Source organism: Tyto alba, unplaced genomic scaffold, assembly GCF_018691265.1.
Source record: "Tyto alba isolate M040663 unplaced genomic scaffold, T.alba_DEE_v4.0 Super-Scaffold_42, whole genome shotgun sequence".
In the NCBI taxonomy this organism is placed as follows: domain Eukaryota; kingdom Metazoa; phylum Chordata; class Aves; order Strigiformes; family Tytonidae; genus Tyto; species Tyto alba.
In genome coordinates this window covers 26,962,598-26,986,258 of record NW_024881318.1, presented here as the reverse complement: position 1 = coordinate 26,986,258, position 23,661 = coordinate 26,962,598, and the positions used below count along the sequence as shown (strand labels likewise).

Below are 23,661 nucleotides of genomic sequence, written 5' to 3'. Positions count from 1 at the left end.
AGCATTTTCATTTCTGCTGCTCCCTTCCCTATTCAGCAGAGACCAGAGTTAGTTCGGTCAGGGAGACCTCTTCTACAAACCCCCATTGTTCCATGAATGAATCAGCATTCATCTTGCACAGATGATGAATTGCATTCTGTGTATTCAGGGTTAATTGGCACTGCCATCTCATTGGACTGAGTCAGAGAGGCATTTTGGATGTTTGGTTTTGCCTTAAGGAGCTGTTAATCTGATTCAGAAAATTTTGATTGTGAATTTCTGAGCATTTGGAAAGAGAATGGTTGCAGCCAGATAAATTGTAATAGGAGATCTGAAATAGGACTTGGTTTATCCAGGAGTCCTCTAGTGGCTCCCCACACCTCAGCTTTATTCAGAAGGAAATGGGGCTTCTATTGTTTTTCTCCTGTGACAAACTGGTGTTTTTATGAAATCTTCTGAAGCTTAGATTCTGAATTTCAAAGGTGCCAAAGCAAATATAATTTTTCAAAAAAAAAGCGGTAGTCATTAAAAAGTAAGGTGGAAATAATTACTTCAGTCTCTTACTTTTTATGTTTCCTCACTTCAAACAAATTTTAAATCTCTCTTTGTACACAACGTTTTTTTAGAATACTGTCATGCTGGTGGCCACTGTTGTGACTTGTAGTGAGGCTTGTGGTACCTGAAAGGTCTGTGCCTGGCAATAGATTTCAGACAGAAATAAGATCTTCGGATGAAAAACTGTAAACTGTTATTATATCATTGAAGAAGTCTTTCTCAGGAGCTCTCATGCACTGAAGGCTGCATCCATTACAAAATTAAAAAAAAACATTTCAAACAGTACCAGATCAGATGAACATTCCATATCCAGTGAAGACTGTGGAGATTTAAGGAGGAGAGAGAAAAGTCCTTTTCACTATTTAAAGTAAGTAGGTTTTATCCACATTTATTGTTTCACTGATGACACAAAAACCATGGATAGCGCAGTTTCCTCATCTTAAATCATCAAGGGAAATGCCACATGTGAAGCTCTGAAGGGAGGATTTGGAGAATTCCAGGGCAAGATGCTGAAAATCTTTCAAGAAATATGTTCGTATATAATAATTTTTTCCCAGATGTTTTTAATATACTGTTTCCAGTGGATCCTTCTTTACCTATGTAATTATGAGAACTTTGACCAAATAAGGTTGAAATGTCTTCATGTACTTAGCTTGTTGTCAAGGAAATTGCTCCTCATCTGGGATTGTGATCCTTATTTGAAGAGTGAGATTGCTGTTTTGTCCTGGTCAAATGAGAGCAGTGGCTGTGGAGTGGTATATACAGGAATAGCAATTTGTCATCATAAATATTTGTGTGTACATAATAGGGAGAGGGAAAATGATTAAGATACCCTTACCTGAGATAGTAAAGAGCACTTAACCTGTCAATGTTGAACCAAGTATAGAAAACTGCTAATGCTTACCAACACCAAGAATACCCAAGAAGACAGTAATCTATCAGAGGGAAAGCACTTAACACTATCTTTAAGTAAACCTATATACAACTTTTGTCATGACAACAAATTTCTTAACAAAGACGAAGGACAGGGACAAAAACCAAGAGACTACAGTTGTGTGGGTTTTTCTTCTGCGTTTTCTGTGCTGAGATTTAAGAAAACATCAAGTTTTGCTTGAACAGAAATCACAGGTTACCTGTTTTTAAGTTTGCTATCAAGTTATGTGCCTGCCAGAAATGCAGACACAGAGAGGTTTTACTGGCCAGACTTTTTTAGATAACACTTTTGATTGAAAATGCTGATATAGCTGATGCAGAGAAATTTCTTCATGTCAATTTCTAGCTGTGATCATCAATAGTCAGTTATTCCTGACTTGTATTACAGGTGCTATACATGTTTGCTGAGTAGAAACTTTTCTTGCAAGGTTCTTCCTGAAGTGACATAACTACTCATACAAAAAGTGTAAGTTTGGTGTCCATCACAGATTGCATTTTGATTCCTTCTGAGAGAGTACGAAGATACTGAGAACAACCTGTTTTCACTCTATCCTTATAGAAAGCCAGCTGCAACAGGATGGCTAAATTTGACAGAATCATTCATCTCCTCCACTTCACTGATGCTTCTATTTGCACAGGCCAACACTGCCTCTGCCCTCCAGCCACGGGAGCTGTAGAGGTCACTGATGCTTCTGGTGGAGCCCTGACAGGATGGCCAGGCTGGCTTGCTGTCAGTGAGCTCTGGCCATAGGCAGAGAGCTGCCTCCAGCAAAAAACCTATCAACTTAGCAGCTCTATCCAGAGCTGCCTCTTTTCCTTTCTTTCAGGTACAGAGAAGAACTGGGGAGACTCATCCCCAGAAATTTTAGACAAAATCAGAACTGAGACTTGAGTGTGAAAAGAGTTCTGGAGGCATGGCATTTTTTAGACTCTTCAGTGTCTTTTGCATACTTCTTCGTGTGCTTTCTCCTCACCTGCACCTTTCCTGCTGACATGCTTGTCAAGAATTTACCCACAGGTTTTTCTTCTCCAGAAGGAGATAACCCTTCTGATGACACGTCGAGTTGCAGTGTTGTCACTGAATTTGGCAGCTTCAGCTCTGAATCCAAATATCTAGAATTTAGAGGAAATTTATTAAAAAACAAGTAAATCTCAATGTTTTGTTTTTCAAATCTCAAATATTCAGTTAGTCTTTTGATTTTGGAGCATCTGCCTTGTGTAGTATCAAAGCTGTAGCACTGAAACTGCTCCGCTTGTACAAGTTTATTTCACAATTTCAAATAAGGTCTTTTTTTTCCACAACAAATAGTTAGCCTGTGGAGTCCTACACCAAGGATCTTCTGGGCCCTAAATGTTTGTGGTTTCAAGAAGCAAACAGACAGATTCATAGATGAATAATACATCAAGATCTGTTAGCTGCAAAAACTGCTCTGTTAGCTCAGTAAGTCCATGAGCTGCAAGCTGTTAGACACAGGGAGGCTGTTTAGGGGAGTTACCACTGTGTGCTTTTCTTGTTCCTTATTTTCACATATATCTATCTTTTCCTAGTTTCAGACAACAAGCTAGATTAGATTAGATGGATCTTTGATCTCAGTCCTACAGTCGTAACGTTTCTGACTTTTGCATTGTGGTATTTGCATTATTTTGATTTTTAAAAAGCAGTTGCTCAAGGTGTTTTTACTCTCTTTGGAGATTGCAATAGCATGAAGTCACTGAATTTATCTGTATTGATTATTCTGACAGTACACTACTTCATCCGTGACAGGGGAGAATGGAGTTGCGTGTCATGATGACATATATCCAGCTATATAATGGATGCTCTGTGTGTATATATCTGTATCTATATATGTCTATCTATATAACTCAAGGTATGTCATGTAGATGTTTATACATCTGGTCACACGGGTGCATATTGATCTTGTACTAGCAAAGGTTGTAGTATTTTTGTAATCAATAAATAGCATTTCTAATGCAAGAAGAAAAAAAAAAGGGGTGTGTGGGGTAGACACAGGTTTTTGTGTATTACTTGCTCTGGACTTTGAAAGAAAACAAATGTATTGCCACATAGGTCTGATGACTGAAACTAATATTTCATCAAGGCAGCATTTCTAAGTGCTTCAAAGTATGTTTCAGGGATACCTAGTAATCTTAGCCTATGTTGTTTATTTTATAATTTACGGTTTGCTGCTTTATATTAGTAATACCACTTGATCCCATTGTTACCTTCAGCTTGTTCAGTACTCATGGTACCTTGGTCTAAACTACAAATAGGAAGTTGATGCTCTTTCCTTGTCTCCAGGCAAGACTCCAGGGGTTGTTTTGTTTGTTTTTCTTCACTTCACTATTTCAGATTGCTGTTAAATGCTAGTAATGTTGCTGTTGTAATGTGGTAAAGGATTGGAGGTGGCTTGAGGTGAAAAGGCATAGCTATGGAGCCTCCAGCAAGGAAATAGTTCTGTAGGTGAGGGCATTAATAATGTGACAAAACATAGTAGAAAAGCTACAAAACCAACAGAGCTCTCTGGACAGAATTTTAACTAATTTCTACAAACAGGTCCTCTGCCGTTTGAGCCAAGACTAATGAAGTAATTTGAAATGTTATCAAGTATAGGCATAGTAACATGAGATTGGCTGTCTTTCTAAAAGGTATGTGGTAACTTGGGCAGAAGTTTCCCTGGTTTTAGAGGTTCACTACAGAGATTATTGTATAATTTGGTTTATATTATTGCTGGAGGTGATTGGTGGTTGTGCCTCGTATTTTTTGAGTTAATCCATTTAATCACAAAATAAATAAATATAAAGATTTTCTAATTGGATTTCCTAAACTTGCCCTTGTTTTGTGTATGCTGTTTGTTCCAGGACAACAGGGTACATATTGGACCAAAAATGGAAATTCGTGTTGTCACTCTAGGATTAGATGGAGCTGGCAAAACAACTATTTTGTTTAAGTTAAAGCAAGATGAATTCATGCAGCCAATCCCAACAATAGGTTAGTAGCAACAATTTAAATGTAATGATTTTTCTGACTGTTTGACTTATCTGCAAAATTTTATTATTTTATATCCATACAGAACAAGCCTATAAAACTTTAATATTTTTATTCTAGGTTTTAATGTCGAAACAGTAGAATACAAGAATTTGAAGTTCACTATTTGGGATGTCGGAGGGAAGCACAAATTGAGGCCCTTGTGGAAACATTATTATCTCAATACACAAGGTGAGACTAATACAAATTTTAATCTGTATTTTGTCTTCTGGATTGAATTTCAGAGCCAAAAGGATTATTAGTAGAAATAATTTATAGCTGTAGAAATTGTTCATCTAATGCAAAGTACAGCTGCTAGATTTATGAACTAAGAAATTTTAATCCAGTCCGTCATAGTGTCTGCTACATGATAAAGGTGCATTCTCCATAAATCCATCAGACGGTTCATGGAGCCAAACAAAATTTGAACGTCTGTTAAACTAGCTCTATCTGACAACAGACAAAGTGCAGCGTTCCAAAGTTCGCATAGTGAGAAGTAGTACTTGCCAGGTATGAAATTTAAATAGCATTTGAAATGAAAATGTAAAATAAATACCCTTTAGGAGTCTTTAGGTGGCAACTTTAAAAAATTCTACAAAGTTCTGTAACTTCTGACTTTGAATTGCAGTGTCAGATCTGGTCATAGACTAGATTACTGATTCTGAAAACATTGATATAAATGGTGCCAACTTAGAAATTCATGCTCTCCTTCTGTAAATCATCCATAGTTGTATTCCAATTTAGAAAGGGGTTCCTCTTCATAAATTCATTCAGAATTATCTGAAATACTTAGGAATTACAAACATCAGTTTATGTGCTCTGCTTTGTGCATTATTTCAGCCTTCATTGCAAACTTTAACATTTTACATTGTTCATCTTTTCAAAATTTTAAAAATCATATTTTGGGATTTTTGTTGTCCTCTTGAAAGTTACTGTGTAAACACCATTAGCACGGAATCATGTCTGTCTCGAAGAATTGAGTGTTGGAGAGAAATCTAAGCAGTTAACCTTCAGTAAGTCTTGTTTAGTTTTGGCGTTGGAGGTTTTTTCACTGTGGAAACCATGAGTTTAAGTTCTGTCCTCTTGCTCTTCGTCCCTGACTCTCTGGTCTTTCTGGCATCATAATTACTCTCTGTAGTGGATAGTAAAATCTACTGCTGCTGTACCTGGTCCATGACAATCTTCTCTGGATTGTGTAGTCTGAAGCTGAAGGAAGCTGTGCCTATTTGGCTGAACCTGTAGATTTTACAGCCAGCCAAGGGAAGCTGGAACAAGAAATGGTTTAAACTGAGGTACTCAATCAACACATAGTAAATCTGGTTTTAGACCTAAGTGGTTAAAATATCACAGCCTTTATGTTAGACTAGGCAAAAAACTTCAGAGTGTTTTTTCTCTGTTTTAGGATGAATTCTATTTTTTTGTCAAAAGCACAGAGGTATGTAAGGCGTTTCTCTGTCCTGGATTTGAAATTGAAGCTGCACACTGTTGAGAAACTTCATGTAGAAGATTGCTAGAAAAAAAAGAATTGTGTAGGGTGAAAGCTAATTTTACTGTTTATGTTTGAATGCATGTAAAACATTTCTGTCTGTCTTTCATAGCGGTGGTGTTTGTTGTTGATAGCAGTCACAGAGATAGAGTCAGTGAAGCACACAGTGAACTTGCAAAATTATTAACAGAGAAGGAATTGCGGGATGCCTTGCTCTTGATCTTTGCTAATAAACAGGTACTTGTGATTTTTTTCACTCTGTTACTGTTTTTCCTCAGTTTGTGTATCTAATTCCAACTTTCTGAACCCTCTGCCATGGCTAGGGAATAGTAATGTGGAAAGCATAAAATGTAGATGTTTTTCTTATGTTTAATGCTGGTAAAATAATTTGTGCTAGAGTGCTTAGTAGGTTCAATAACCAGTTCTTGTTTTATGGTAACAAGTAGTAAATGTGTAACTTTTATCTGGCTTTTGTGTTTGGAAAGCTCTTATGTGAATAGGTAGCTTCAAAGCCATTGGTTAAAAATAAAATGTTTCAAGCATGATACAGAAGTATAATTGAGTCTTTGTATTTGATTCTGTTGCAGGATGTGGCAGGTGCGCTCTCAGTGGAAGAAATCACAGAACTGCTGAGTCTCCACAAACTCTGCTGTGGCCGTAGCTGGTATATTCAGGGTTGTGATGCCCGAAGTGGTACAGGACTTTATGAAGGATTGGACTGGCTTTCAAGGCAGTTGGTGGCTGCTGGTGTCCTGGATGTGGCTTAATTTTACAGTAGCTGCAATTTGTGGTTGTAGTTTACTGGTTTGTTTTGCTTGCATGATTTAGGATGTTGTAGCCAGGTCTGCTGTGTGAAGAGGGGACTTTATTTAACTTGGTGGTTAGAGAAAAATTTAAGCCTTTATCCTAGATTGGATAATTGGTTCAGTAAACTTGTGCTGTTATAGTGTTTTTTAAATTCTATACAAGTGATGGAATGGGCCCGTTACAAGAGTGCCTTGAAATTCTTTTTGGTGGAATTATGTTAGTCGTTACAATTTAAAATTCTTCCCTGATAAAATATGCATTGGAGTTCATCTAATAATTATAACAAGGTTATAGTAGTTAATTTGAGTCAGAAAAATTTTGAGTGGTTTAGAAATACTTTCCCAGGAAACTATTCCAAAATTCATCTCAAGTTATTAGAATAGCCAGCTGTTAGGTATTAAAGAGTAGCACCATTTATTCGTGACTAATGAATACATTCCTCCAACGGTGGTGTTGAAAATTACATGCAAATACACCACAGAATGTTTCCCCCGTTTTTTTTATGAGTTTCTCTGTTTGTTACCAGAAGGCAGCATAATTAGGCAAAGAAAACCGAGAATGGGGAGCGCAGTTGCAGGGCTAGGGGCCTGTGGCACTGTTTAGCTAGTTGTTCTCTGGTTGTGGGGGGAGGGGTCAGTTGGGATTTTTTATTAATTGTACACATGCTAAATTATTTATGGACAGACTAAACTGATACTGAGGTGGAAGTGTTTTGTGTGTGCTTGAGGACATAATCTGCCTTTAGAGATTAATCTTAGTTCTCAAGAAGTCAAATGAAGTTTAAAAAACCAAAACTTCTTGAAGGAGTGGTGTAATGTCAATCCAGCTGTGTACTCTTTATGTAGAAGTCATGCTTCCAGATTAAGGTACCGGCCTTAAAATATTAAATAACAGAATGTAAAAGCAGTGTACGCTAATTTTAACTCGTACTTAGAAGAGCAGATGGTAAAATGTGATATAAACCTTCCATAAATAGATTTTCAGTTCTTACTGTATCTTCTACGTGGAACTCTCACCAAAGCCTCCGTTTTCAAAAATTACTTATTCCTAAACCCATGAAACATGAGTGTAGCACTGTTTAAATTTAGAGAAGGTTGCAACAACTTAGTGATGTCTTTCTGCTGCACATGCAACTCTGCTAACAATTTTATCTGTCTGGTATGTGCAACATAATATTCAGCTCTCCTCTTTAAGTGTGCAGCCATTGCCAACTGAAGAAGTGATGCTATGGACCTCTTCGCATTGGTAGAAGAGCTACAAAAAGCATGGCCAATAGATCAAAACTGCATATTGTCAATTTTCTCACTGGAATAGAGGTGAATTGAGAGAACCAGACAGTGGAAGTGAGCATTTTTGTTTCACAGATGGGTAGGTATTTTTGCCACACTGCAAGGGTGTGTTTACATGTGAGAGCTTTGAACCTCACCTGGGAAAGGAAATGCATCCCATTATTTGTGGTTATGGCTTTTGTTGTAATATGACAGATTTTATGATGTTTTCCCACTACATACCTTAGATAAAGCCAAGAATGTATGAACAAATACTTTAGTACATTTGCACTTTTCTTCAGGAGGAAGCAGTTAAACACTTCCTCATAATGACACTTATTTGTAGTTTTCTCTTGTTACTGAAGTTTCTTGTAAACAGTGTTAAATGCAGCTTCAGATTCAGCAAGTCTAATGACGTGAATAGCAGCTGAAAGAACACTAAGCTTCGAAGTAGTTAAATGTTTGTGAAATGGGCTTCAGTGCCTAGATATGTACGTAGGTACTGAGAAGGGGTATTACTCTTTCTTCAGACAACCTGATCAATCTGGAAATAGTTTACAACCGAGTGAAAGGTGTTTTCTTCACCTACCAAAGTAAAAATTGTTCATCCTTCCTAGCCGGTAACTTCTTGCACAACAGTCAACCAGCTGCTCAGACTTGAGAGTCTGCTTAGCCTATACTGCAGAGCAGTCCCAGACCTAGTTAGGGCTGACTGTCTCTTCATTGCTCTCTTTAAAACATGAACAAATTATGCTAAGCATGGTAGATACCTTTTCCTGGAACATATTTAACAAAAACATTCTTTTGAAAAGTCCTGATTCTGTAATTTTATCTTTAGCTGGCTTACACTTCAGCTATACATGCCTCTTAGTAAAGTTCCGCTTCTGCTTTAAAATATTCAAGGTGACCAGTTTGGATTTTTTGTAACATTACATTTGAGGGCAGAAGAAAAATTCTCACTTGTGCATATTTTTGAGTATAAAGGATTGTTTATGACACATGGAATGCTACCGTAAAAGCATTTTTAAATGGAATTTATTTAAGATGACTTGAAGTAACTGTGAAAGTGCTGCATTCGTCTGTGAACTCCTGAGTGTAAACAGGTACACCAAGAGTTTTATTTGTATTATACATTAATACTACATATAAATGGCTTCAGTTATAAATTTAAGCTTGTTTCACCAGTTTTACTGAACTTTAGCTTTTAGTATACCAACTTATGCAATATGTAATTGGAATATTTCCTCAGCTAGAACTCACTCAAGCATTACTAACTATGAGAATTATTTGAAAAGACTAAATAAGTTTTCATAGGGTTTTGACTTGTGAAATTGATTAAGTATAGCATCCAGTGACTGTGTTGTGGCCGTCTTTAAAGAATCTCAGCTCAAAAATAGTATGTCTAGGCTAACTAAAAAATTATGTTTTATCACTTGATATGGTCTTACTGTATGCTACCTTCAGGTTTCTCGTGGACTATGTGGTACATGAGGGTTTTATTCCGAGATAGTTCTTATTCAGAACTGTTGGAATACATGTGGATGTTATGTAAAGATTTCTTAGAAACGGCTCTCTTAGTGGAGGTAATTCATGAACTGCTGCAATTTGAGTTGCCCAGAAAATGAATTTTCAATAAAAGTATCTAAAACTTTGAGAATTAATTATAGTAAAGCTGCCTTTTTTTTTTTTTTTTTTTCTCCTTTTGTTAAGGTCATCTCAGCAAAGAGATGTGCTACGGTTCATTGATCCCTGAAAATATCCCCTTATCTCACTGAAGATAAGCTTCCTAGTGGTAGCAGTTTTTGAGGGACCGAACTGGATTAGCATTTATCACATCATTTCATGAATGAAGTTACCAAAACTGTAAACTACTGAGTTTTGTATGAGTGCAGTGGTGTTATGTGAACATAAAAAGTCAAAGTTAATGTTCCTGTATTTAGAGTAGACTTAACTATCCAATATAGTAACAGGACTGTATCTAGCCACAGATTCACAGCAGCTTGAGAAACTGGCCTTTCACTGAGGACTGCATCATAAACACGACATAAGCTTAGTTGAGATGACTGCCATAATTTATTTTAAACTAAGTATTTCAGTAGAACTAGTGACCTTCATAGGACTTTAGGTAAAAATTAGACCAGAAACACACTCCCTAGGCTAAAATAATGAGGAAGTAAACGCTGAAAGAAAAACACATTATTAGCAATGCTAAAGAAGTTGCATGGGATTTCATACACTGACATTCCAAGTGCGGATCATGGCTTTTAGTAACACAACCATTTTTAAAGGACAGAGCTAGATTACATACCTTGTTATAGCAAACAGTATCATAACTTAATCTAATTTCTGATGCATGTACATATGACTGAAGAGTTTACTCATAGCTTAGGCTTTCTGACCTTTTCCTCTGTCAAAGATTTCAGTACTGTTAAAAGGATTAATTAGATATGAAAGATGAAAATAAACATGAAGTTACAAACTAGCCTGATCCTATTTTATAAACACTGAGACAGGGTGTGGGTTTTTATCTTCAGCTCTGCATAGAAGAGATGCAAGAGAAACAGTACACTTTGTAAGAAACACACAGATTTTTTTTATTTAAAAATACAAAGTTACCAGAAATACAGACTCAGGGCACTTCAGGTACGTTAAAAATAGGAGAACTGGTGATTGCTCTGTCCTGGCACTTCTCATATCTAAGAATTATCAAAAATGTTTCTGTTCTTTCTAGGTCCCTTTTTGGGTCCTACTGTGTTGAGTTTTCTCTGCTTAAGCTGGAACCTTCAACTCTGAGCTTACTTCACGGTGATATTAATGATGCTGATATCCTCATAGGGTTTGTCAGTTTTGGGATTGACTTTCACATTTGAGATTCTCTGAACAACTTCCATTCCTTTAGTCACTCGTCCAAACACGCTGTGCTTGTTGTCTAGCCATGGCTATTTGAGGGCAAAGGAGGAAAAAGAAAAAGCATATTAAAACAGAAGGCAGCATGTAGGTTAGGTACCAAACCAGAAAGAGACTGACCTAGAATAAGTGTACACGGATGCATTTTATATGTTCAGACCATGGAACTTAACACCATGTAAATATTAGCATGTAAATAAATGAGAGTGCAGCTTATACATATTCATATGCACTTAAACTCACCTGTTCAATTGTTTTCTTAAAGTACTACAGAGGCCAAGTTCTAGCAATGCAGTGGAATTTCACGGTTTATTTTAAAGTATATTCTCAGTTCACAGAAATTCTGCTTCAGTCTATTTCATGGTATTTTCACAGCTGAATTTTAAGCACCAGTCCAGAATATTACTTCATTCAGAGTCATATTCATACAGTCTCATTCAGACTCATTCAGAGTCATATTCACATAAGTAGAAATGTGAATATAGGCACTGATATAACTTACTAAGTCTCAAAATTGTAGTAGATGGGTGTTTTTTAAAAAAGATACATGACTTTCAAAGAAGTGCTGTAAGAATGCAGTTTCTACAAGTGTCACCTTTAAGGATTTGATTTGTATTTGTTAGATTAACGTACCAAAAATGCTCTTTTTGCCTCTGAAATTCTACACAGATCAAATGAAATATTCAAACTTCAATATTGTCTTCTTTGTATGGCTATAATTAGGCAGTATTAAGGAGTCATCCTGGCACCATATCCAAAAACATCAAACAACATAAGCAATAGCTAGATTTCCATCACGTTTAAACCAGTATATTAATATCAAATACTCTAGTAATATACAATTGCAAATATGTCTGACTTACTAAGAATTTGGTATTGCCCTTACTTTGGTTAGCACCAAAAGGCACCTCGATCACAACTGGCAAAAGTACTTTTCTATTTCATAAAGGATGGTTTCAGTGAGGCCTACACAGTACACACTGTTGTGTATAACATTTATTTGCAAACTAAAAAAATATATATTTAGGTAGTACCAGTGTGTTCCTTTTTCTATCAGAAAAAAATAAATGTTTACCCTTGTATTGGGTTTGCATAGCAAGTTTTTGGTAGCAGGGGGTCTACAGGGGTGGCTTCTGTGGGAAGCTGCCCCCATGTCCAACAGAGCCAGTTCCAGCCAGCTCCAGGACAGACCCGCCGCTGGCCAAGGGCGAGCCCATCAGGGATGGTGGTAGCACCTCTGGGATAATGTATTTAGGAAGGGGAAAAAAACACTGCACAACAGCAGCTGGGAGAGAAAAGTGAGAATACAGGACAGAAACAACTCTACAGACACCAATCAGCAGAGAAGGAGGGGGAGGAGGTGCTCCAGGCACCAGAGCAGAGATTCCCCTGCAGCCCCTGGGGAAGACCACGGTGAGGCAGGCTGTGCCCCTGCAGCCCAGGGAGGTCCATGGTGGAGCAGATCCCCACCTGCAGCACGGGGAGGACCCCACACCAGAGCAGGTGGATGCCCAGAGGAGGCTGTGACCCCGTGGGGAGCCCACGCTGGAGCAGGATCCTGGCAGGGCCTGTGGCCCCATGGAGAGAGGAGCCCACGCTGGAGCAGGTTTGCTGGCAGGACTTGTGACCCTGTGGGGGACCCACACTGGAGCAGCCTGTTCCTGAAGGACTGCACCCTGTAGCAGTTTGTGGAGAACTGTCTCCTGTGGATGAGACCCCACGCTGGATCAGGGGAAGAGTGTGAGGAGTCCTCCCTCTGAGGAGGAAGGAGCGGCAGAGACAACGGGTGATGAGCTGACTGCAATCTGCTTACCCTGTCCACCTGCACCACTCAGGGGGGGAGGAGGTAGAGAAATCGGGAGTAAAATTCAGCCTGGGAAGAAGGGAGGGATGGTGGGGAAGATGTTCTGAGTTCTGTTTTATTTTTCATTATCCTACTCTGATTTGATTGTCAATAAATTAAGTTACTTTCCCCAACTCAAATCTGTTTTGCCCATGACATTAACTGGTGAGTGATCTTCCCCTGTCCTTTATCTTGACCCACCAGCCTTTTGTTATATTTTCTCTCCCCTGTCCAGCTGAGGAGGAGAGTGATGGAGTGGCTTTGATGGGCACCTGGCATCCAGCCAAGGTCAGCCCATCACAGCTATCCAGTTAGCATCTCGTGCCTTAAATTGAGCTTTTAATATTACTTACAGTTGGCACTACTGTTATAAAAAACTGGGATCCATTGGTATTTGGTCCTGCATTAGCCATGCTGAGTGTGTATGGTCTGTCATGTCGTAAAGTTGAATGGAATTCATCTTCAAATTCTCCTCCCCAAATACTTTCGCCTCCCATTCCTGTACCAGTTGGGTCACCAGTCTGAATCATGAAACCCTGCACAGAAATTAAATGTTATTACATCATCACATAGAATAAATAAGCAATAGTGGTATATGCCAGGTGACTTTTTTTTCAAACTTCAAACCTTTCAACAAAGTGTAAGTATTAAAATGCTGTGGATAAAGAAGCCTTGAATGCTTTGTCCCTTAAGTGGTAATCGAGTACTTGTGAAAAAACAAGCTCGCTCACTATTCCTTCTAATGAATGACAAACCTGACTATCTGTACCTTCTGCAGACACAGGCTGTATCAACTTGATTCTAGTGCAACAGAAATAAGAAGCCTTCTGACATGAAACAAAGTCTTAATTCAAGCAGGATTGCTGAACTGATCTTTCAATTTTCAGATTTCTTCCACCTTGTTAGTTGCAGAACACCTTCACTAAGTGATAAAGGTGTTTAGAAACTCAGAGTTGTTCAGACTTTACAGGGAACTCTGAAGCCGTTCTAGAAATCCTTTGTGCAAAAGGGAAATGAAGGGGATAACAGAAGACTGACCACAAAGGTACATTATATAAACCAACAAAAAATTAACTTTTTACAAGTTACCTTGATGATACGGTGGAATATGTGTCCATTGTAATACCCATTTCTGCTGTGCACACAGAAGTTTTCCACTGTTTTGGGGCACCTGAAATCATGTGAGAAAAAGACAGGCTAAGATAAATATTTAATTGTATGGTGACAAGGCCATAAAGATTTCAGCTGAGACTATGAGCCTGTTGTACTGAACAGTGTTTCAGCACACTGTAGAATGGGCTTTCATCAAACAAGGAAGAAAACAAATCCCTATCTCCTCAAACCCAGAGCTGGAAGCAAAATGAACTTGAGTATGAAGTTGCATGCTTACACAGGAAGGTAGCAGCAGTGTTAATAATTCAGGGATGTTTTCATTATTGCTGAGCAGCACTTACATAGAGCCAATGCCTTTTCTCGTTTTCACCCCACCCCACCAGCCAGCAGGCTGGGGGTGCACAAGTAGGAGGGGGCACAGCTGGGAGAGCTGGCCCCAACTGATCAAAGCAATATCTCATACCATACAGCATCATGCTCAGCAATTAAAGCTGAGGGAAGAAGGGAAGAGCGTACGCTCAGAGTGAAGGCAGCTGTCTTCCCAAGTCACCGTCATGTGTGATGCAGCCCAGCTTTCCTGGAGATGGCTGAGCACCTGCCTCCTTATGGGGAATGGTGAATTAATTCCTTGTTTTTCTTTGCTTGCATGCACAGCCTTTCCTTTCCCTGTTAAAGTGTTTTCATCTCAACCCATGAGTTTTCTCACTTTTGCCATTCTGAGTCTCTCCCCATCGCACTGAGGGGGACGTGAGGAAGCAGCTGCATGGTATGTAATTGCTGGCTGGGGTTAAACCATGACAACCAGGAACCAAATTTATTTTCTCAAAGCCTAATTTGATGCACCACTGATGAGATGTTCCTTCCCCAGCTTTCTCCTTAGATAGTTTATTAACAAAATCAATTAAGGAGTGTATGCTCCATAAACAGAAAGCTGTTCATTCTTTTACCTCTATAATTCTATTAAGATATACATCTAAGGTGTCCAGTGACATATACAAGAAGTAGAATCTAAAAATACAATGTTCTAACATTACAGAACTTGCAGTCAGCAATCCTCCTCTGAAACTACTCACCAACCTTGTTTAGAAGCAGTGAGAAGAGGTAGAATATTAGTTGTTGGAAAAAAAAATGGAAAAGAAACCAAACAATCCCTTCACCTTTGTGACTTGATTTTTTTTACTTCCAAGAGATTCTCTACTGTCTTGGTTTCAGCTGAGATAGAGTTAATTTTCTTCCCAGTAGCTGGTACAATGCTGTGTTTGGGATCTGGTGTGAGAATCACATTGATAACACACTGATGTTTTAGGATAAGGGCTACTTAGCAACAACTAAGTTAGGGATGTTTCAGCTTCCCTGCTGTGCCAGCGAGGAGGTGCACAGGGAGCTGGGAGGGAGCACGGCCAGGGCAGCTGACCCGAACGAGCCCAAGGGATATTCCACACCACAGAATGTCATGCTCAGAATAGGAATTGGGGAGTGTTGGCTGGGACGGGCAGATCGCTGCTCAGGCATCCGTCAGCGGGCAGTAAGCAACTGCATTGTGCATCACTTGTCTTTGCTTGGGTTTTATTTCTCTCTCATTCTGATATATTCCTTATCATCATTATTATTGCTACATTTTATTTTAGTTCTTAATCTGTTCTTATCTGAACCCATGAGTTTTACTACTTTTTTGATTCTCCTCCCCTTCCCACTGGGAATGGGGAGGAGTAAGCAGCTATGTGATGCTTAGTTGCTGGCTGGGGTTAAACCACAACAGCTACCAGAGTAGAAATTCTTTGCAATAGCTCTTCCACTAGTTTTATAAAATGGAGTAGTACCAGGGTAGATCTACACTGACGGATTTAAACAGTCACACATACTTTCCCAGCAAATAAGAAAACAGTGAAGCTGAGTCAATAGCTGTAGAGTTACTTCAGTTGTGACAAGGAACATTAGCTCAGGCTAAGTGATACTCTAAACCATCTTGTGAAACAGAGTGCCAGTGGCATAACTAGTGGAACAGGCAAGACTGTAGTCCCAGTCCCTGCTGAGCAGCACACGGTCATTCACAGCTTCATTCCACAAGCACATGGCCCAAGATTTAAAGGGCATACAAAGCCACATCCTATATGCTTTTCTTTAAATTTGTAATCACATTCATCTTAAAGAGATTTTAAATTCAAAGCTCATCTGTGAGAAAATACTAGAACAAGAAAGAACAAACCTAACAATAATCGGGCCTCGTAGTACTGTATTTAATTTAAAATTGCACATAAAACATTGCAGAGAAGCACCAAGCAATACTATGCATGCAAATACAGTGACACACTGGTGTAAGAATTAAAAAAAAAAAAGTCAGAAATAATATAGCTTGGGCTCTCACTCTCTGCCAAGGGCTGTACCATTACTGCAACCTATATGCTACAATTATGAATTCCAGAAACTAGGGCCTGAGGCAAGGAGACATTGCTGAAGAGAGCAATAATAGACTAGCAACCCTACAGGGTAGAACCGAGGCTGTGTTGGCTTAGCTGTGCTTATGACAAAACATGAACTTGGTTTTGGAGAAGCATGGATTACATTTAAATGGTTTAAGTTTCAATGTATAGCAATATAATATATTCTATTAATTGACTGTTTCATAACAAAATCTTTGCATTTATTAGCACCACAAAGGAGAAATGCTGACACAGTAATTTTAGCAACTGTCATGCATAAAGATCTTTTTCAATTCTATGCCTGGTTTTGCATATACACAGCACTAATACTATATGCTCATACAAATTTTATGTTGCTCTTGAAGGAGCTGCAGTAACATAAAACGTAGTACAATGGCCACATTTGGAAATTGCAAACTATTACTCCTCTGCTTACACAGACCTACTGCCAAATCTACTGTTGGTGCCAACATCATCATTCTTTTTCAAGACAGAATCAAACAGCACAGTCTCACAATACACAGCTTATGTGGAAGAACATAGTGACCTATCCACACCTGTGGTTTAGAGAAAGAACGAAAGTTAAGAAAGGAATAAACCCCCTTAACCAGTAATTAAATAAAAGCAAAAAATCATTAAAACCAACCTGTGCCCTTGACTATTACTTCAACGCTACTTTGTGTTTAAGAGTCACGTTCCTAGATTGATATATGAAGAAACTGTCAGGAAACAAGAACAGTAGAAAAGGGGGAAGAACTATTCCTAGCTTGAAATCTAAGTCTTGAGTATTCCCACCAAAAAGCACAGAAAGAAGGAAAAATAAAATACCAGAAAAACTGCCAAATACATACTCAACAGGAAAAAGCTTGATATGAATATCTCCCATGCTTGTATGGATGATGGCACTGTCCGAAACTCTTTTGGGACCTTCTGCCTGAGTGGCTGCCATGACCTCTTCTTTAGAAGGTTTCTCATTAAATACATCTCTGTCAGAATCTGCACTCTTTGTATCTTCTGGTTCACGTTTAGTAAACTGAAGAACAAAAGAACAGAAGGTTAATTGTTTGGTTTTCTCTTTTTTTTCTCCTTATCTTACTTACTGCTCTGCACCCACGGTATCAGTGTCATTATTCAACCTGATAAACACTCAACTAGATTTGAAATGTAGAGAGAGAATTTATGGACAGTCTATCTTTGCATTTCAGTGTTGTGTGCTACCAGCATTTCTAGAGTCACAAATTCCAGTACAACTACATGCAAATCCAGGTACTTATAATCTGTTATCTTTAAACTTCCCTTTTTAACAGAAAGCCCACAGTGGTTCAGCATCTTTTCTTAAAAAAAAAAAAAGAAAAAAAAAAGTGGAAAATATCAATATGTTTTGTTATACTCAGACCAAACTGGCAGGTTTCATCAAAAAGCTTTTAGTTTCACTACAAAGTCAAACTAAATCCTCTTATTCCAACACTGCATTAATACAAAACTATAGAAAACCAGCAAATTTAAATCAAAACAGGAGAAATCTCAGAAACTTAATTTTTATAGTACTTACAGGAAAACGTAGGATATAGAGTACATAAGCATCCACTTAAGTTAGTAGCACATTTACATATCAAATAACAATCACTAATCTTTCTGCATACATGTAGTCATGTTTTCTATAACAGTGAACAATGTTTCTAGATTTTTTTCTAACTTCTCATTTGTCAAATAGTTCAGAGTAGTATAGTCCATTATGTGCTATATACTAACCACACAAAGCTTTAGAAAGTATAGTATCTTGCTCCAGAGGAAAACACAATCAAATTCAAGCACAAGTCAAAACAAACAGACTGATGTCTAGCCTCTATGGTGATTACATCCCAGATCAACTAACTACTACGAACTGACTGTCTCTTTGGTTTATTCACTGCATCTCACCTAACATCTAAATTGTGAACAGGAAGATGACCCCTGTCTTAGTTGCCCATAATATACTTGGTGCTACCAAGTTCTGATGCTGCTCTAAATTTAATTACTTTTATTACATATTTTATATAGTTAATTACTCTTTATCAGTATAAGATCGCATTAGGTTTTTTAAACGTTCTTATTTAAGTTGTTTTTTTTTTCAACTAGGACAAAAGCATATACACTTCTCAGAGAACTGTAATTTAGACAGCCAAAACCATCCAAGCTCATTTAACTGCTTGAGCAATAATGAAAAAATTAAAGACTACAAAGCTGTTTCTAGTCAATTTACAGCTCGTTCAAGCTAAAAAACCCTAGAATATACTTGCAATATAGAGAGACTCATGTGGAAAAGTTGTGTTTGCAAACACTCGAGAGAAAAAGCACTGGAAAGGTGCAAGGATCAAAATAAAAAATAACACAGAGAAATTGAGTTATTTAAGTAGAAACCACACACACACCATGTAAAACCTATTTTTTTTAAAAGCTGTGCAGATTACTGTTGGATCTGCCTGGATATTCTGGAGAACAGGATTTTCAGATGCCTTCATCTCTATAGTAATTGCAGCACGATGTTTCTTTGCTACTCCTTGGAACAAAGCTAGCTGCATCACCCTGATGTTCTCTTGTTTTCCCAAGATACGAATACACCTGAAATACAAGACGTAAAAAGGAGAACTACTGTTAGCTGCTCACAGTCAGAGAATATCTCCTTTCTGACTGCAAGATGCAAAGTAGAATTCCAAAACCCTCTCAAAATAATTTACTATAATAATTTTTTTTTAATACTTCTCTATTCAAACTTGCTACATAATTTACTAGTCAGCCTCCTGACACAATAAAATCCCAACTACATGATCCATATTTACTTTGTTGTCACATTCAGTTAACCAGAGATTGATTACACATTTTTAATACAAATACGCTTGCTTTATTTTCTCCTCATTTTACTAAGCTTTAAACTGCAATGACTCATGACTAAGCATGGGTGTATCTAACATGTGGCTACCAAATAACAACAAAAAAAGATTAGAGACTCACACAGTCATATAATCTTTTAAATATACTATACATTTGACTGAATATAGCCTTTGAAACAAACATATTTATCTCAATATGTGTCACTGGCACTTACCTGTTAGTCTCTACATTTATGACCTTAATGCCCAACATTGTTCCATAAAGAACGAAGTGTCCAGTTTCATCAAAAATGATATTAATTAATCTTACTGCATCCACTTTCTCCAGCTCACGCTCAACTGCCATACGTCGGCCAAACTCCATGTCTGGTAGTTGCTGCCTCATCTGCTGAAGTTCAGTAAACATCTACAAACAAACAAAAAGAAAAACAAAATCACTATTACAGGAACATATTTCTAACTTTTGACCCAGCAAGACACTGATCCACATGCTTAGAAAATACAGAATTCAAGTGAGACTACTCCACTCAAACTTAACTGAAGAATTAAAATAAATATAAGTAACACTCTCTTTATTTTAACGACCCAATAGGCATGTTGTAGTACGAGGCTTATGCAAAGAAAGGAAAGTGTGCAGCTGTCTTACAAAGCTCTCAAGAGATGACAAATTTAATTCAGTATTTTGATGTTACTTGAAATGGCCATTTTCCAGAATTGCTTTCTAGTAAAAAGAAATCTAGCAGTATGAAAACACAGATGAAAATCAACAACTCTGTTTCACTGCATAACTAACATAATCAGTAAGAATTAATCCTGGGGCGAAGCTATACAAGAGGCAAGGAATAGAGAACCGAAAATGTTTTTTGCAAGAAAAATATAGCAGCAAAGCTCAGCTTTAGAAACAGATGATAAGTTAGGTGAATGTGCTGCTAAATAAACTGAAATAAGTAGAGAAAAAGCCTCAAAAAAGAGAAGCAAGACCAAACTCACACTCAGAGATTCATCAAAGACTCTCATGAGCTTCCCCGTCAGAAATCGGAAAATTCGGACTTTTCTGTCAGACCCAAGAGTGGCCATTTTCTTGCCATCAGGTGAAAAACTTATACTGGATGGGTACGCCTTGCATTTAGCAAATTCATATAAATCAGTATCTGTTTTATATTCCCAGTTCACATTCTTGGGAAATTTATATTCATGAGGAGTACCAGTCCAGTACTCAATCATTCCAGATTTGTCAGAAGACACTACTGCTTTGTAGACAGGGTTCAACCGTATCTGAGTAAGTGAGGATGTATGTAGTTTATCAAACACATGAAGTGGTTGGTTATTTCCTCGTCCATCATAGATGAATATTTTTCCTGTGCTTTTCTCAGATGTTGCAACGGAAGATATGGCATCTCCAGGGCAATATACCCATTCACATTGGCCAGGGTAGAAGCTGCAGCCAAGAGCGCAAGGAGACACAAAAAAAAAAACCAAAACAAAACAAAACACCAGTGTTAATTCAGTAAGAATTGAGTTATGCTATAAACATGAAATCAAATATCAGAAGCAAATTTTGAACTTTATTTACTAGTCTTGTTAATATCTGTCTTGCTAAAATTCAATAGTGTTATAACCAAGCTTTTCCAAGCAACACAATTCAGTGGATGGTTCAGCCAATTTCTGTTGCTCTCATATTGTTTTATAAGGAGGCAGTGATAGAAAACAAAAAGTAGAAGGTGGGTATAAAAGAAGAATAAGCATGGAAATCCAGCTAAATAGCATCAGTAACATTAATGATTACTACTGAATTTCTATGACTTAATAGCCTTTCTTTCATCTGTTAAGTGATTAATGCTTCAGTGGAAATGAAGACAACTGCAGCTTTGCCATATACTTACAGAAAAGTTCAACTAGGGCTTGCCAAAAAAAAAAAAAAAAACACTCAAACACAAACAAAAAACAACAAAAAGTGATGTAAGTAAAATTAAGACAATCACCCTACATTCAGAAACCATTCTGAATGCATTTAAGAAGGAACCTACTTGCTATTACCAAAAACATACTCTACAAATAAAACAAGCAACAGATACGATCAATAATACGTTATGTCTTTTTTTAGTAAGTCTGTAAGCAAAGACTTTGAGAAACAGAACTCAAACTAAATGACAGACCACAGAGAAATGATAGTCTCCATAGAAAACTCATATTTAGTATCCTTTCAGAAATCAAACTAACAGATACAGGACTGACAAATGACAGACACTGATCATTTGGATTTTCAATGCCTGTCTGGTAAAGATTCTCATAAAGAGAAACATAACCAGAAGTTTGTCTCAGGTTCACTAAAAAGAAGAGTATCAAATAAATATGATGTCCCACTGATCTATGCATCATTAGCCAAAGTTTCTGCAGAAATATCCACCCTTCTCTAGATCACGGATGGAAGCATAAATCATGTGGATATCCATACAATCATACTGTGTAGCTTAGAACTGAAAGGATTCAAAGGATTTGAGACAATGCTAAGCAACCCTGCAAGATATCAGCATATACCTATCAAAGCAGGCAACACAAGACAAAGTGAGCTGAAAATACCACACAGAACTTATGATTCTACATTAACCCTTGCAAGCCTGAGCAAACAGCTGTGGAAGAATTCTCAGGCACATGAACAGAAACTATCTGTTCAATAAACAGTAATGTAGAAGATAGAGCAACAAACATTAAGTTTTAAAAGTCTATTCAGGACAATGCTTATATTACAGCAATATACTGTTCTCTTCTTCATTAAAGAGTTCACTTCAGGTAAAACTCAGTATCATGGTTTAAACCCAGCTGGCAGCCAAACACCATGCAGCCGCTCGGTCACCCTCCCACCACCTGGGGAATGGCATTGGAGGTGTAAACGGAGATTCACAGGCTGGGATAAAAATACATTTAATAATTGTAATAAAATAAAACAATAACAATAATCGAAAGTACAAACAAGTAAGACACAATGTGATTGCTTACCACCCACCAACTGATACCCAGCTTGTTCCTGGGTAGTGATCCCAAAACACCAAGATCCCACAGTCGCAATCCCAGAAGAGAGAGAGAGGCCCTCCCTTCCCGGCTGATCCTCCTTTAAATACTGAGCAGGACATTACATGATATGGAATATTTCATTGCCCAATTTGGGTCCGGTGCTCTGGTTACGCTCCAGCTCCTTGTGCACCTGCACATGGGCAGGACATGAGGAGTTGGGGAGTCCTTGATCTCTCAGTGACAACTGAAAATATCAGTGTATTATTATCAGCATCCTTCTCATACCAAATCCCATACTGAATCCAAAGCACGGCACTGTTCTAGCTACTAAGAAGAAAAATTAACTCTATCCCAGCTGAAACCAGGACACCCAATTATCTCTGAAAAACTGTAAGAGGAGAGGAGGGTTTCGATTACTGAGGTTGAAAAAAATCTATTTAAAGATAAACAAGGGAATGAATATACTATTGGAAAATTTTATAAGTAGCATTCTAAGGGTATCCCTGAAGCAAAATGGATTTAAATTCTACCTCAGTTTTCACTGAATTCTCAAACAGAAAAATAGCACCTTCTATTGTAACATAAAATTAAGGTTTTCTTAATATTAAATTATTTTTTTTAATCCTATCAATTTATGAATTCTGTAGGGACAATACAGGGCTGCTAAGTAAAAAAGCCTAGCAAAACCAAGAAAGACTAAGGCTAACTGGAATTTTTCCACAGCAGACAGACAAGGGGGAATCAATTCCTATAGGCCAAGTACATTATCTGGAGGATGATACTAAAACTATAACCAGCAAAACAGACAACGTAAGGATTTATACAGGCAGCCTGAAGAGCCTTTTTTTTTTCTTTTTGAGTTTATGCTTCTATTCAGTTTTACAACTAATCAACAAGCAGTAGACTACGAGGAATAAGTTTTCCAATTCTAAAAGGCTTGTGGAAACATCAGTATTTCCACCATTCTTGCTACAGCATTCAATGATCCTCCAACCCTCCAAACCTTCCCGTATAACAGTGTGGGGCTTGCTTTCCTCCAGTACTGTTAGAATTCCAATAATACCCATTCCTATTTCTCCCAGGTTCTTTAGCTACATACCATATAACTACGGAAATCCTACAACACCAAGACTAAGGAAAACAACAACATTCTTTCTAACAGAAGGAAATTCCTATCCCTATGACAACAAATAAGACAATATATACAGGTCAAATTCTGTTTCTGCTGGAACTATTAGTTGGTGATAATTTTTAAATTCAGTGCCAAACAACAGAAAAAAAAAATATGCCTAGCTAAGTATTTTGAGAAACACCACATCTTTGTGCATAATATTTGACACTGAGGAAAGGCACAGACCTACTCCACTCATGTACCATACAGAGTCATAAATGTTATTATTCAGCTGGGCAGTCTCCAGTCACTGGATGCATTTTAGATAATGC

General features: G+C 37.7%; 2 protein-coding genes across 4 annotated transcripts in view; one reads left to right on the top strand and one right to left on the bottom strand.

Moving 5' to 3' along the window:
• Positions 1-9,714, top strand: part of TRIM23 (tripartite motif containing 23) — a 34,640-nt gene extending 24,926 nt beyond the window's left edge. For both annotated transcript variants that reach the window (XM_033009165.2, XM_033009166.1), the window contains 4 exons: positions 4,327-4,456; positions 4,574-4,684; positions 6,091-6,215; positions 6,566-9,714. In XM_033009165.2, the coding sequence (XP_032865056.1) occupies positions 4,327-4,456; positions 4,574-4,684; positions 6,091-6,215; positions 6,566-6,745 (546 nt within the window). In that variant the 3' untranslated portion in view covers positions 6,746-9,714. The remainder of the gene's footprint in view (positions 1-4,326; positions 4,457-4,573; positions 4,685-6,090; positions 6,216-6,565) is intronic.
• Positions 9,715-10,626: 912 nt separating this feature from the next.
• The window catches only part of PPWD1 (peptidylprolyl isomerase domain and WD repeat containing 1), a 17,274-nt gene continuing 4,239 nt past the window's right edge, over positions 10,627-23,661 (bottom strand). For both annotated transcript variants that reach the window (XM_033009162.2, XM_033009163.2), the window contains exons 5-11: positions 20,197-20,644; positions 19,422-19,612; positions 18,748-18,937; positions 17,188-17,369; positions 13,893-13,974; positions 13,157-13,339; positions 10,627-10,992 (exon numbers count right to left, since the gene is read on the bottom strand). In XM_033009162.2, the coding sequence (XP_032865053.1) occupies positions 10,849-10,992; positions 13,157-13,339; positions 13,893-13,974; positions 17,188-17,369; positions 18,748-18,937; positions 19,422-19,612; positions 20,197-20,644 (1,420 nt within the window). In that variant the 3' untranslated portion in view covers positions 10,627-10,848. The remainder of the gene's footprint in view (positions 10,993-13,156; positions 13,340-13,892; positions 13,975-17,187; positions 17,370-18,747; positions 18,938-19,421; positions 19,613-20,196; positions 20,645-23,661) is intronic.